At 35.2% G+C, this 13,998-nt stretch overlaps 2 protein-coding genes across 17 annotated transcripts in view; one reads left to right on the top strand and one right to left on the bottom strand.

Annotated features, from left to right (window-relative positions):
- The window catches only part of LOC106054122 (inosine-5'-monophosphate dehydrogenase 1b-like), a 49,744-nt gene extending 43,894 nt beyond the window's left edge, over positions 1–5,850 (top strand). For 15 of the 16 annotated variants that reach the window (XM_056026282.1, XM_056026285.1, XM_056026283.1 and 12 more), the window contains 4 exons: positions 104–248; positions 534–677; positions 3,661–3,744; positions 4,208–5,850. In XM_056026282.1, the coding sequence (XP_055882257.1) occupies positions 104–248; positions 534–677; positions 3,661–3,744; positions 4,208–4,229 (395 nt within the window). In that variant the 3' untranslated portion in view covers positions 4,230–5,850. Of the gene's footprint in view, positions 1–103; positions 249–533; positions 678–3,660; positions 3,749–4,207 lie in introns of those variants that run through there. The other variant, XM_056026280.1, reaches the window with a different exon arrangement.
- A 3,503-nt stretch (positions 5,851–9,353) lies between these two features.
- The window catches only part of LOC106054118 (muscarinic acetylcholine receptor M3-like), a 154,367-nt gene continuing 149,722 nt past the window's right edge, over positions 9,354–13,998 (bottom strand). The window contains exon 3 of the mRNA XM_056027420.1: positions 9,354–11,359. Coding sequence (XP_055883395.1) covers positions 9,524–11,359 — 1,836 coding nt within the window. The 3' untranslated portion in view covers positions 9,354–9,523. The remainder of the gene's footprint in view (positions 11,360–13,998) is intronic.

The following is a 13,998-nucleotide window of genomic DNA, read 5'->3' as shown; positions in this document are numbered from 1 at the left end:
AAGGGGGAAAATCTTGATTTTTATTAAAGGGAAGCTAATCCAGAGGTTAAATGTCTGTACATTTAATAAAAAAGTTGTTAAAAAATAAAACTCATTCTTTCAGTGATGATGGGTTCCATGCTTGCTGGTACATCTGAAGCTCCAGGAGAATATTTTTTTGCTGATGGTGTTCGTCTGAAGAAGTATCGTGGAATGGGATCATTAGATGCCATGGAGCAACACAAGGCATCACAGTCTCGTTATTTCAGGCAAGATCTTGTAGTTTTTCTAACTTGCATTTGTCTTGAGAACTTAAATCTCATTATAATTTGGTAAAATATTCAGATTTTTTTTTACCCTTTCTTATTCTCTAAAACTTATTCACCACCATCTTCACCTATTCTTCAATCTGTTGGAACACCACATTTGTTTTGTCATATATTTATGCCATTATCAATCAGTATGTGCAAAATGTTCATTTAACTGATTTCAGAGTGTTTGTAACTTTAGAAATGTCATTAAACATTGATGTAATTTTTTGTTCTGCTTCACAGTGAAAGTGAAAAGATCAAAGTAGCTCAGGGAGTCTCAGGTTCTATTGTTGATAAGGGTTCTATTCACAAATTTTTGCCTTACCTTATTGCTGGAATACAACATGGTTGTCAGGATATTGGAGCTAAAAGTTTGTCTATTCTCAGGTAAATAGTTATGCTCTAAACTTATTAGATATACAAGAATATTTTTGAAAAATTGATATAGACAAGACCTGTGTTGAATCTTAGAATACAATGGAGTGGTTTGATTTGGTTTTTCAATTGTGTATTGGGATGTCTTTGTTTGTTTGTTTTTTTATTAGGAAGAACAAATAAACTGTGTATCCTCAATATGTTTTTATGATAATAGTCTGCAACACAGTCTATGTTTATTTACAATTTTCATAATAGCATAACTTTTAACAGTCTTAGCTATGAATTAATCTAACTGAAATAAAAAATAAAACCTGACCAAAGTTGCCTTGGTGACATGTATTTAACATTGTCGGCCTCAGATCTAACATGGATAAAGTGCATGCCACTAAATGCAGTTGTCAAGACATTGCCTCTGAGGTGGGAGTATTCTATAAACTCTTAATTAATATCTCCTGTTCTGAAACTAGCCAAGGTTGTGGTCTACACTGGAGAAAAAGCTTCTAATGATACACTGGTCTACGTCAAACGTTTAACAATATTCACTCTTTAATTGCTTAGCAAGGTGGTTACCAATCCTTTTTTTTAAATTTAATGCATATACAATTTAGTTGATGAATAATCACAATTCAAACAATTCATAATTTTAAAAGAGAGACTTGGTCGATAAAAGACTTCTGGGTTGGTAGCCACTGACTTAACATAGTTGATTGGTTTCATTTCCATTATAAGATAATTTTACCAGAGTCTGCAGTATAAGATACTGTGTTTTAATAATTACAAAAATTTATTTCTTAAAGAAATGGGATTAATTTTTTTTTTGTTAAGATAAGTGTTTCTCAAACTGTGGTGCTGTGGGGGGGGGGGGGGGGGAGAAACAATGCTGACAAGGAAATCACAGACTTTCAATTTATTGTTGTTTGTTTTCATGTGAAACAAAATTATTTTATTTGTGTTGTAGTTTTAAATCCGTATTTGAATCTCATTCTAGTAAAAATTACATAATTTTTTAAGAAGAAATTTTAATATATCTTCACTGTTGTGATTCAATTGGACTTTCTTACGTCAACTGTTGAATTTTTTCCAGACTATCACACCTTTTTTTAATTTTTTTTTAATACAATAGGCCCACTACACAAGATGTTTTGCATAACAAAGATTATCTGAAAGGATCATGCCCATTACAGATGTACATATGATAATTTATTAGTTGTTTTTTTTATTTGATGAATTGTCAGGCGTGGGGTGGCAGCTTTATGGGTAAAAAGTTTGAGAAACACTGGATTATTGTGCTTTTTTTTTTCTATTTATATCAGATTGGCCTATGTGATCTTTAGATGTAATTTTTTTGTTCTAATTCTAAAAAAAAAAATCCAATCAACTGTGTTGCTTTTGTTCAGCCTATTATTTTCATTTTTGACAATTAATATTTAATATGTAGATCAGTGTATGCAATAACTGTTTCAATCCCAGGTGAAATGTATTTGTTAAATTCAAAAATGTTCATTTTAGCAGAGCTGATATTTCTAGTGTTGAGTTATTGCCTTGTGGGTGGCTTTTTTTGTATGTGTCCTATAGAGCTCTTTCTCTTGGCAGACACATTCCTTTTCGTCATCTGTAATTTTATATTTTAATGTTGTGCTTTTTTCATTCTTGATAACACATTGAATGAAAGAAGTGACTTTTGTATACACATTGATCTATGTACTTTGTTATTCAGTTTGTTAAGCATGCATTATGATTCAGTAGAGAATGTTTTCAATCTTATTTCTTTTATTCACACATTGCATTGCTGTTTTTATGTTGTTTAAGAAAGACAATCTTTAGTTGATTTTTATGCTGCAAATCACTCTCATAGAAATATTGGAAGATATTTCCTTTTTGTTAAGCATAAGTCTCTATTGTATATTTGTTATTTGTTTGTTGGTGCATCTCTTGTTCATGTACATTTGAAAATCTGATTTCCCCAGAGCCTTTTATTGTTTTAAAAATAGGTTTGATGCCTCTTTTAGCATCTTCTACAAAAATGTCCTTTAAAGTTTATAAAAAGGCATAGAAACTATTTCAAAACAAGGTAGAAATAGGATTTTGAATTTCACACTGTGAATATTGCTGTTATACTATCTTCTTTGTTGTGCTCAAAATAGGTTAATCCTCTAATTATAGTCTTAATAAGTCTACCTTTTTTTTTTAATTATGCATTTAAACTATTTTTAAAATGAGAGGGAAAAAAAAGAGATTTAGTGTTATTTTTTAGCTGTCTGAAATCTAGATCTCCATGGGTCAACATTACTATGACTTAGTTTTAGTTTATAAGAGCAGATACATCCAGGAAACTAGTAGTTAATTTTTTTGACGCTTTTGAAAGAAATGTATATATATTATATACCCTAGGTGTGTGGGATGATTTTAAGATAATGCAACTCTTAAAAAGATCACTAAAGAAGCTGACAGATTTCATTTTTCAGTTTTAGAATGGTCTGTTACTGTCAGTTCTTGGTGACTTGGATGCATGATTTAGATGTTTGTACGTGAGAGTAGGACGGATTTATCATTACCTTTGTCCTCATCTCTTTCTTTGGTTTTTAAAGATGAAATTTGTGTGGACATTTTTAGCCACGTTTTTAAATGTACAAGTGTTGTTGTTTTTTTCCCTTAGTCTGTAATGTCTATGTAGAAATGTGTCCATTTGATTTTCATCCTATTTCTCTAAGTAGCTGGTTCGGGTCTTTGGCCAAATGAATACTGAAAAAGAAAAAAAAAAAGCTGCCTGTGTAAATATAAAAGTTGTTCCAAGTTTGATGTTTTTTTGTGTGTTAGTCCTAAATGTATAAATAGCATTGGTGTTGCTGATCAAGTGACTCAACAAAATGTCATTGTGAATATGTTTGTTTTCTTAAGTCTAAAAAGTTCTAAAAAGTTATTTCTTAAAATAAAGTGTTCCTTGCCTTGATTTCTTTCATTGGTTAAAGTACGGACATGTTTTAATTCTCAGATCAATGATGTATGGAGGAGAATTGAAATTCGAGAGAAGAACAACATCTGCTCAGATAGAAGGGGGAGTACACGGCCTCCACTCGTAAGTTATTAAGTCCTTTATGACATTATTTGTTTTGCTTCCCTATCACTGGTGACATTTTTTTTGCTACTTCTCTGCTATAGCCTTTCTACACAGTAGAAATTAATGCCAAAACATTCTCTGAGAAGTAATTGCTACAAGTTTCTATATATTGTTAACAATTATTCATAAAGATAATGTTGATTTAGTTCCCCTCTCTTAAAAGAATCTAGGAAACAGGAGTGTACTGATAAGGAAAAATCCTTAATCAGAAAACAATACTTACCTTTTTTTTTTAATTGTAGACTACTGCTTGTTATAATTTTACAAAAAAAAATATTAATAATGGTAAAAACAAATATAGTCACTAGCTCTGTGTTATTTCATGTGTCATTCAAAACATTTAGATTATATTAAAAAAGAAATCTTACTGAAATCAACATGTCATGCATACATTGAAATTTGTTTGTGTTTTATTTTGTAGATATGAGAAACGCCTTTATTAACTCTTTGGAAACATCAGACCATCAAAGACATCAAGAATACTCTACCTTGTCTTCATGGACATTCTGCATAAAATACTGTTGTGACTGACATTTACATACAAATAGTTTCTGTTGAATGTTTGGAAACATTGAGATAGCAATAGCATCAAAGAACTAATGGAATCGCTTCTTGTTGAAGTAAAAAGAAAAACTTGAAAGGACTTTTTATTTGAGTACATTCCCTTTGAATGTTTGACATACACTTTTTTTTTTAAAGATTATGCTATACATACGAGTACATATTTTAGTTTCAACACATTTTTTTTTCTCCTTAAATTTAACTAAGTATAGTTTTATACATTGTATACATGTATTTTGTAACTTGTCCCACACTAATGGAGCTCAATAGATGTGGCCTCTAATAATATGATATCATTGTGACAAAAAGGTTGTTTCATTTAGCTCCACAGTACGTTTGGAGAGGATTTCTTCATTAGAACAAAATCAAAATTGGCTGTAAGAAAGATATATTACCTAAATGACTGTCAATTAGTTGCAATAGATATATGTATCACCAAAAGGGAAAGGGCTGTTAATTAGTGGCAATGAATTTGCAAGTTTCTTTTATGTCCAGTGATTCCTTAACAAAATATGATTAGCATGTTTATTTTTTAAATTAATATTTCTATTTTGTATCATCTGCTTACAGTATTAAAGTGCAAGCAGTGTATTACATGATAATGGAAATATAAGAAACTATATATATTTATATATTGAGATTACACATTGATCAGTTATATTTGCAATGAATAAATCAGTCATTTTTTTTTTTTAAATTTAAGTCATAGCTGATGTGAGTGACATTTTCATTATTATTATCAACATGTGTTGCTTAGGTGATGTAGTTCATCTAGCTTGATCATTTCCTAGTGCCTGAATGTGTTCAAACAGAGAAGCCAGTTGTCTGCCTATATTGTATTCAGCGAACAATTTGTATTTGTTTCATCATTTATTACCTTACATGTCTGATGCTCACTTGGGTCAGAGTCAGAACACATTGGATATGAGATTTTCTTGTAACAGGACTAATTGTTTGTACAGTTCATGATGTTATTGTGAACAAGTTGATCATCTTTGTTACTGGAAAATGTCTTAGCTAGTAGCATGTCTCATAGCACACAGCTTAGAGATACGTTTAGGAAAAAAATAATATTTTTCATGTCACAAGTTTTTTTTTTTATTTCTGTAATTTTATTTCTTTTGTACACTTTTGAAGCATTTATAAGTATTTATAACTTGTCTTTTTATCTTTATTTGTATGGACTTGTATTCTTGGTTTTGTTCTAGTTCTACTCTTTAGTGCTGGTTCTTCTTATAGACACACATTGAAATAGTGAAATCCAAACATTGTATTTTATAGTAGAAGGGAACAGTTCCATGAGGTCTATGCAGCCTTTATTAAAGTGTTTAGTTTTGTCCATTATACATTTATTTTGTTTCTTTGGAACAGCTCACATTTTTATCAAATTCTTTTCAAGAATTGTTTTTTTACTCAATGGGTTCACAAGATTTCATGTTTTTGTTTATTGGAGATTCTGTCTGGTATAAAATAAATAACACTGCTTCCAAGTAACATGAAAAACTGAGTTTTTTTGGTTTTTATTAATTTTCATTTATAAGCAATTGGCTGAGCGAAATTGACATACAATTTAAAATTTTTAAGCTTTTTTAAAAGCCATTTTAAAAATGTTTTTGAGGTATATTTAGCATGGAGTAGTTTAAATCATTGTTTTATATCATATCACTTAATGATCTTGATATAATTTCTATAGAGTAAGTAAGATATGTAAAGTTGACCCCTTTTCTGTGACCAGCTGTTGTTATCCACTTATTAATCAGGCAATCAAATAACTTGACCAACAATTGCAATCTTTAGTAACAAAACTAAATCTTTCCCCAAGACTAAAACCTTCAGTTTAGCCAAGTCTCTACCAGTCAGAACTTATTTGACTGAAATAAATACAGTTTATGTATTATGCATTGATTACACAATTAATTATGTGTGAAAGTATCAGGATCTGTGGTACACCACCAGTTTAGTAAAAAGTTCCCCTTACAGACCTTGCAATCTGACCAATCGCCTTTACTTTTCCCCAACTAATGTCTGGTAACCATTAGAGCTGAGTGGACTCAGTGGCGCCCAACGATCGTGAGATTAAAAATCCCGGTCTTCACTCGGATTCCAACCCGGGACCCTGGTCTGCAAGTCAAGCGCTTTATCGCTCAGCCACCGCTGGACACCGATTTTGTAACGATTTTCCTAGAAATTAACTGTTTATGTAAATATTAGGGGGAAAAAAAACGGCCAATTAGCCACACCCAGTAAAAACTGGTTTGACCGTTTTAATATTTTAAAATAAATTCATCTTAAAATTGAATTTGGCTATTTTGAAAACATTTTCAACGGGTATTCCCGCACTTGACTCAAACGTTTCTTATTTATTCAGTAAGGAGTTGAACGAAACAGACTTGAACATTTTGTGAACTGTGTTATGCTATTCAAACGAAAAATTGTAGCATTTAATTTCAATACTTATTTCACTAGCTTAATTTTGTCTACATGTAACTAATGTTTAACAAAAAGAAGGACTGTACAGCATTGATTATTTAAAATTGGGATTCATTCTTTCCTTGTCAAAGAAGCGGTTTTATGACGATATGAAACCAATTACGCTGGAGGATCGTTTGAGACGATGCCACCCTGACAAAATAGATAAAAGTTTGAAAAACTTTCGAACACTCAAAGATTAAGTTCAGAATAGACCCACAAAATCCCACTTCGACATCATATAGAGAAGATAATGGTTTGTAGGCGACTTACAATATCTCTTTACTTATAGCAAAAACCGGAAAACACTAAAGGTAAAACATTGATTTTATCAGCCGTTGTAGTTGTAAAAACTGTTTTACACAAACCTACATCTGATATTAAAACAATTTCTTTAAGCAACAATACAAATCAATGGCACATTGGTGGTATGAGTTATAAAATTAAAGGCTTCTTTTGTAATTCTATGTAAACGACATACATTCAGTGTTTTGGATCAGCGGTGTCACAGGCTCTGACAGAATGTAGTGCTGTGTGCTTCAAACTGGTTAAGGGTCGCCGGCTCCTTATTTTTAACAGGGTTGACCCAAGAAATGTTTCCAGTGTTTGGGTAAAGTTGCACGCAGCAGAGGTTTGAATTCAGTTTTCCTTTTGCTAGGTGGGCAGCAAGTCAAGGCTAATGAGCCCTTCCTGCTCAAAGTTACTGGCTTAGGTGCCAGTAGCTTACCTTCGCCCCTTCTCCTGTTAGTGAAAACAGTTCTGTATATCCAATATTTGAGCCACAAGTGAAAGATCAAGAAATACACGAGAAACTGCGCTTTGCGAAAACGTTTACAATGATACATAAGGCAAATTAATTAATTGATTAATTAATTTTTAATGTTTGATGATTACATCATAGAACAACAAATTCCTACATAAAACATAATATCCATAGCAACGGATAATAGACGTGCAAAAAAGACAACATTTCCAGTGTGTTTTGGTGATTCCAGTAAAAACACTTTTAAGTAGTTTAACTCTGTTAAAAAGTTATAAAAACTTTGACTTTTAAGACACTATTACTTATATGCAGTCCTAACTGAATCAAACGTTATGACATAATTACTTTTTAAAGAAAAATGTACGATCTTTACATTGGAATGTCTTGACATTTAGTTTAGTGTAACATTTAGTTACATTTAGTTTAGTGTAACATTTAGTTACATTTAGTTTACTCATTTTTTGTCACACACTAAATTTATCTTATTGGCTGGAGAGGAGCCCATCAAGATGTTCTTAAACCTGGAGCACTAGTGTGATATTTACTTGTGTAACAGGCAGTGGTTATGTCCTATAGTCCTAGCAGTACTGGTGTGATATTTACTTGTGTAGAAGGCTGTGGTTACGTCCTATAGTTCTCGCAGTACTGGTGTGATATTTACTTGTGTAGTAGGCAGTGGTTACGTCGTATACATCTGGCCATCACCTAAATTAAAATTTAACTTAACACTAATAGTCCAATATTTAAACTACATGCTTACATATTACTTCCTAATATGTCTTAAAACGAATAGATATTAATTAATAATATCGTTTTATCCCGTGCTTTTAAGAATGTGCACTTATAATACTGTCTCTTAATTCAGTCACAAGAAGCACTGGCACTTGATTTCCAACATCAATTCGGTCAAACACCAAGCCGTGTTTATGCCATCTCCCATTTAGCACGAGCCTGTCACACAAGTCCTGGGTTGGATCCCCATACTAAATGAAATATACATGTTAAATGTTTTCTTGGAGGTTCAGCGAGTGCCTAATTAAATTATTTCGATAGCGGATTCCAGCGGTGGTTGATTTTGAAACCAATACGATGCCAATGCCCATACATTCTCATCGTATGACCTCAAAACCATCCATTCGAAGTTTGTTTCTTTGTTTTCTTGCGGTGGTTGATTTTGAAACCAATATGATGCCAATGCCCATACATTCTCATCGTATGACCTCAAAACCATCCATTCGAATAACTTTTTTTTTTTAAAGGTACGATCTTTACATTAGAATATCTTTACATTTAAATTACTCATTTTTGTCACACACTAAATTTGTCTTATTGGCTGGAGGGGGACCCACCAAGATGTTCTTGAACCTGAGCCCTCCAAGATGTTCTTTAACCCGGGCCCACGGGTACCTTGCTACGCCACTGGCAGGGGGTCTACCGAAAAGCAGAAAACATGGCAAGGGGTCTACGAGATAAAAAAAGTTTGGGAACCACTGGTTTAAATAAATGGAATGAGAAACTATAAAAGAGCATCAAATTCATAATAAAGGAATGAGTTTTAAAACCTTTTTTGCTACTTCTTTATATATTTTATGACATGAGTTTTAGATAATCACGTGTTTAACTGTAGCTAGCTGGAAAGGGTAAATTAGATTCATGGTCTCGTTGTACGCGCATTAATGTACATTAAAAAACAACACAAAGTCAGCGATAGATATCTACATAGTTTATGCATATTCGAACAACAAATTGACTGTGTGACAATGTTGTGTGTATCACAATGATTGTTGAAATAGATTTTCTTTGTGCGAAAGTTGTGTACAAAATAATAATGAACAATTTATTAGTGAACAATAAAGCGATGAAATGATTAAAAAAAAACTATGATAGTTATAGGGGATTTCCTTCACTTGAGTCTGGACTTGACTAAAGTCGTTTCATCATCTATCAATCATATCTGGAATTAAATGCCGTGTTTCGTTCACAGTACTCCTGGTGTCCATTGCGGGACTTGTTTCGACTCTTGCCGCAGCAGGAAAGCATGCTGCGAAACTTGGTGCGGAAATTGGCATTGCACAGGGGGTAGAGAAAAGGGTTAAGCGTGGAGTTGAGGTAGCCCACCCAGGTAGCTGCTGTCAGGTGGCCCGGTCGAATGCAGTTGTCACAGAAGGCCACCACTAAGAAAAGGATGAAGTAGGGAAGAAAGCAAAGAGTGAAAGCCCCCATGATGACCCCAAGCTGCCTGGCTGCTTTGATCTCTTTATTGAGAGAGGAGCTTTGGCGGATGGTCCTTAGCCGCTCTTTCAGTCCCGTAACCCCAGCCGTGAGTCGTCTGTTTCTCTCGTCGTGCAGAACGCTGTCGAAGTCTTCCACGTTTCTCGCCGAGGAAATGTCCAGGCCTACGTTTGAGGCAAGTCCGAGACCGGCCGTTTGGTCGAGAAACGACTCCACCTGACGTAGCTTTCGTACCCCTCCAACCACGGAGTAGTTCTCTCTGAGGTGCGACTTCTCCACGCGAGTCATGTCCCTTGACACATCGCTGCTTCTTCGCTTCTCCTCCCCGAATGTGCTGGCGGAGGAGGAGGAAGAGGATGATGTGTTGGTAGCGACTTTGTACAGAGACGGCGCGAAGGAAGCTTCGTCCAATTGGAACTTCCTGTAGCTTTCCAATCGAACGTCATTCAGCGTTGACGGAGGGTTCGGAGACCTAGACCGTCGAAAGATGCTTCTCTTGACGACAGCGTTGTTCTTATATCCCACTGCCATATAGTTTGGCACCGAGATCTGGTGTAGGTCTTTTGATGCGGAGCTGCTGCTGCTGGCGATGGATGAGGTTGATGGCACTTTTAGGGACGAGAAGTCTCTTGGGCTTCGCAATCTGCCCGGGCGATGGCCAACTGTGGTGGCCATTTTCTCGTGACCAACTACCCACGTAGGGCGGGAGAGACATGGTATGGGGTAATGGTCTTCGTAATAATATCTCTCAATCTTTTCTGTCTGCGGGTCGATGACGTTTTCATCGTAAATGTACTCCACTTTAAAAGGTTTAGAATCCCTGTAAGCGCACGGCACACCGACCCGCTTCATAGTCAAGACACGTAAATTTCTAGGACCGTTGGTTGCCACATGGTTTCGCGTACCGTTCTCCCTCGGCCGCATGTCCAGGCTTCCGACGTAGCGCGAATCAATGGAGCACGAAAGATCATCGTTGCATTCACTTTCGTCCGCAGAGTTGGGCACGTTGGACTTGTAGGACAGAACGGTGCCTCCAGGATTGCGCTGACCCAGCTCAAACTCTGACCGTCTCCGTATCGCAATAAATATCCTGAAGTATAGAATGTACATTACTGACAGCGGAAGGTAGAAGTTGAAAAAGGCGGTGACCAGCTTGAACGCAGAGTTCTTCGCGTACTCCGTGTCGCATTTGTCGTTCTCCACCGTGCGCACGCCATCGTGTGCAAAGTAGTGCCAGCTGGAGATGGGAATGATCCACAGGGAGGACACAGCCCACACCACCCCGATCATGCTCAGCGCCCTTCGCTTGGTCCTCTTGTGCAAGTATTTGAGGGGTTGCCGGACAGACCAGTAGCGGTCCAGGCTGAGTATGAAGAGGTTGAGTATGGAGGCCGTGCTGGCCGTGTAGTCCACTCCGATCCAGATCTGGCAGACGGCTACTCCAAGCATCCAGCGGTCGGTGAAGATGTAGAAGGCGCTCATGGGCATTACGATGATCCCGACGATGACGTCAGCAACAGCCAGACTGACGATAAACAAGTTGCTCACCTAGAAAGTAGATCAAAATAAAACCTAATTAATCGTTGGTGAGTACATTATTAATCTATTGACTTTAATAGTAAGAATTATACGCCCTATTTCTAGGTTGGATAAAAATAAAACAGGATATACTAATTTTAAAAAAAATGTGAGCATCTCTTTTAAATTGAATATTTGAACTAAGCTCTTAGGCTAGATATTTTGACTAGTTATTTATTGGGTTCCAAACAGAGTGCTTGAAATTTCGCAAAGGTCTACCAACGAAGTCTGAGAATATCCTTCTAATTCCTATGGACACTGAAATTTTCAACAAGCTAAGTTCCTGATCTGTTATCTTAAAAACAAACAAACAAAAACAAAACAAGGAACTCAAAAATTGTACTTAACGAGTAAAAAAAAAAGGAAATTAGTTGATTTGTATTTTGGCCCTCTTGTAAAAATGGACAATGGTCCCAACCGCTTTCCCGTTCATCTGAAATGATCTGCTCTCACTATTTAATGCCAGTGTCTATAAACTACTCAAAGAGATGCCTTCGCCAGGCCTGTAGAGGGAGCTGTTGAACTCATTGCAACTTGTTTTCTTCACACTGAAATCACTTAGGGTTAACAATACCCAAACATACACACCAGCTAAAACATAAAGGTTTATTAGTCATAGTTCAATGAACTCATTTTAGCGCTACAATATATAAACACACTTCATCATTGATAGAGCTAGTCAACAGATTATATCATTTACCACAATAGGAGCAAGTTGTAACAATGTAACAAACGCATAGGTAACAGTCACATAAGTTGTCCATAATAATACAAAACTTATTCTTATGTTTCTTTTCCCGTAAGTCTTTCCGCTTGTACGTCTGTCTCTTCGCCCCCAAATCCCATTCATCTTCCCGTCTGTATGAAATGACTTGACAGACCGAGCCATCATCTCACCGCACTCCCCCCCCCCCTGCCGCCCTAAACCAGGCCCACCCTCGTGTCCCTCGAGGGTTTGGGGGCCATGACATGTTGGGGTAACATGTTGTACAAGGGGGGCCTTCTCTATCAAGCAGTGTCCCATTGCATGAAGCATCAATTGATTAGCTGTCCAGTTGTTTCCTTGACATCCCCATTACTAGCTAGCCCATAGTCTATCTTGGTTCTAGCCCATGTTCTATCTTTGTTCTAACCCATATTCTGTCTTTGATCTATCTTGGTTCTAGCCCATAGTCTATCTTGGTTCTAGCCCATAGTCTATCTTTGTTCTAACCCATGTTCTGTCTTTGATCTATCTTGGTTATAGCCCATAGTCTATCTTTGTTCTAACCCATGTTCTGTCTTTGATCTATCTTGGTTATAGCCCATAGTCTATCTTTGTTCTAACCCATGTTCTGTCTTTGATCTATCTTGGTTATAGCCCATGTTCTATCTTTGTTCTAACCCATGTTCTGTCTTTGATCTATCTACGTTATAGCCTATGGTCTATGTTTGTTCTAACTCATGTTCTGTCTTTTCTCTAGTCTTTGAGCTATCTTTGTTATAGTTCTTAATTGGCAAACTGCATTCAAAAACACCCATAAATATAAAGAAAAAGATATTTTTTTAGCGGCCATCAATAGTGGAATAGACGCCATTAGTTTTATGTGGTCTGTCTATCCGTCCGTCCGTCCGTCTGTCCCATTTACATCTCATAAACTAGAAAAGATATTGAAAATCCGACATCATCAAAGTGTAGACCTTTAAAAGTTCTTATGCAAAGGCTATTTTTGTTTCTTTTCTGAGAGCGAGAAATTTAATTTTTAAAATCAACTATGCAAGCAATTTTTTCATAAAAATACACCATTTTTTACAACTATTCACTATTAAAAGAAAAAAACAACACATGAGACTATTTAGTAAGGAATATGGAAATTTACCATATTTTTTAGCACATTGAAGCAGGCTGTTTTATATTTTTTTATGAAAAAAAAAAAGGTTTTTAAAAATCTTAAGTACTAAATTTGGTACTTTCTGTCATACAAGCTACTTAATTTTTTTTTAAAGTTTCCTTTTTTTTAAAGAGAAAAAAAATCTATTTAGTATACAAATAAGTATAATATAATTTAAAACAGCTATTAATAAGTAGCGTTTCATTTATACGTGAAGTGGGACGCCTATGTACCATATCTTCAAATAACAGACTGGCCCTTTACATAACAATTACACCTATTAGATGATCATTCAGTAACATCAGTTAGGCCAGGTTCACATTTACCTATATCTTCATAACTATTGAAAGCATTTTATAGGTAGTGGAATGCTTATATCAATGACCACTTCCGTCAATAACAACATCACGGAATCAAAAACTTGAATAAAACCTGTGAGAACAGGTAACACATGAGCTTTAGTAATAGTTTATCTCCCTTTTAGACTAGAAGACTAGACCATAGACATAAATAAATATAGACTGGCCTATAAAAGAGATTTATGAAACGACAATTTGTGACTTGCAATTTTGTGTACTTTATTATACAGCAGTGTAGTTTTGTTTAATCTCTAAGACTAAATATCATGCAACTTTTCAGAATTCGGAAATCAGACAACAATAGATATACATGTTTTCAAGTTTTACATGAAGTTATTTCCTTTTTCCAGTCTATATTTATTTATGTCTATGGACTAGA

Source organism: Biomphalaria glabrata, chromosome 4, assembly GCF_947242115.1.
Source record: "Biomphalaria glabrata chromosome 4, xgBioGlab47.1, whole genome shotgun sequence".
Taxonomy (NCBI): domain Eukaryota; kingdom Metazoa; phylum Mollusca; class Gastropoda; family Planorbidae; genus Biomphalaria; species Biomphalaria glabrata.
The sequence above is the reverse complement of the archived record's forward strand: the minus strand, read 5'-3'. Positions and strand labels throughout refer to the sequence as shown.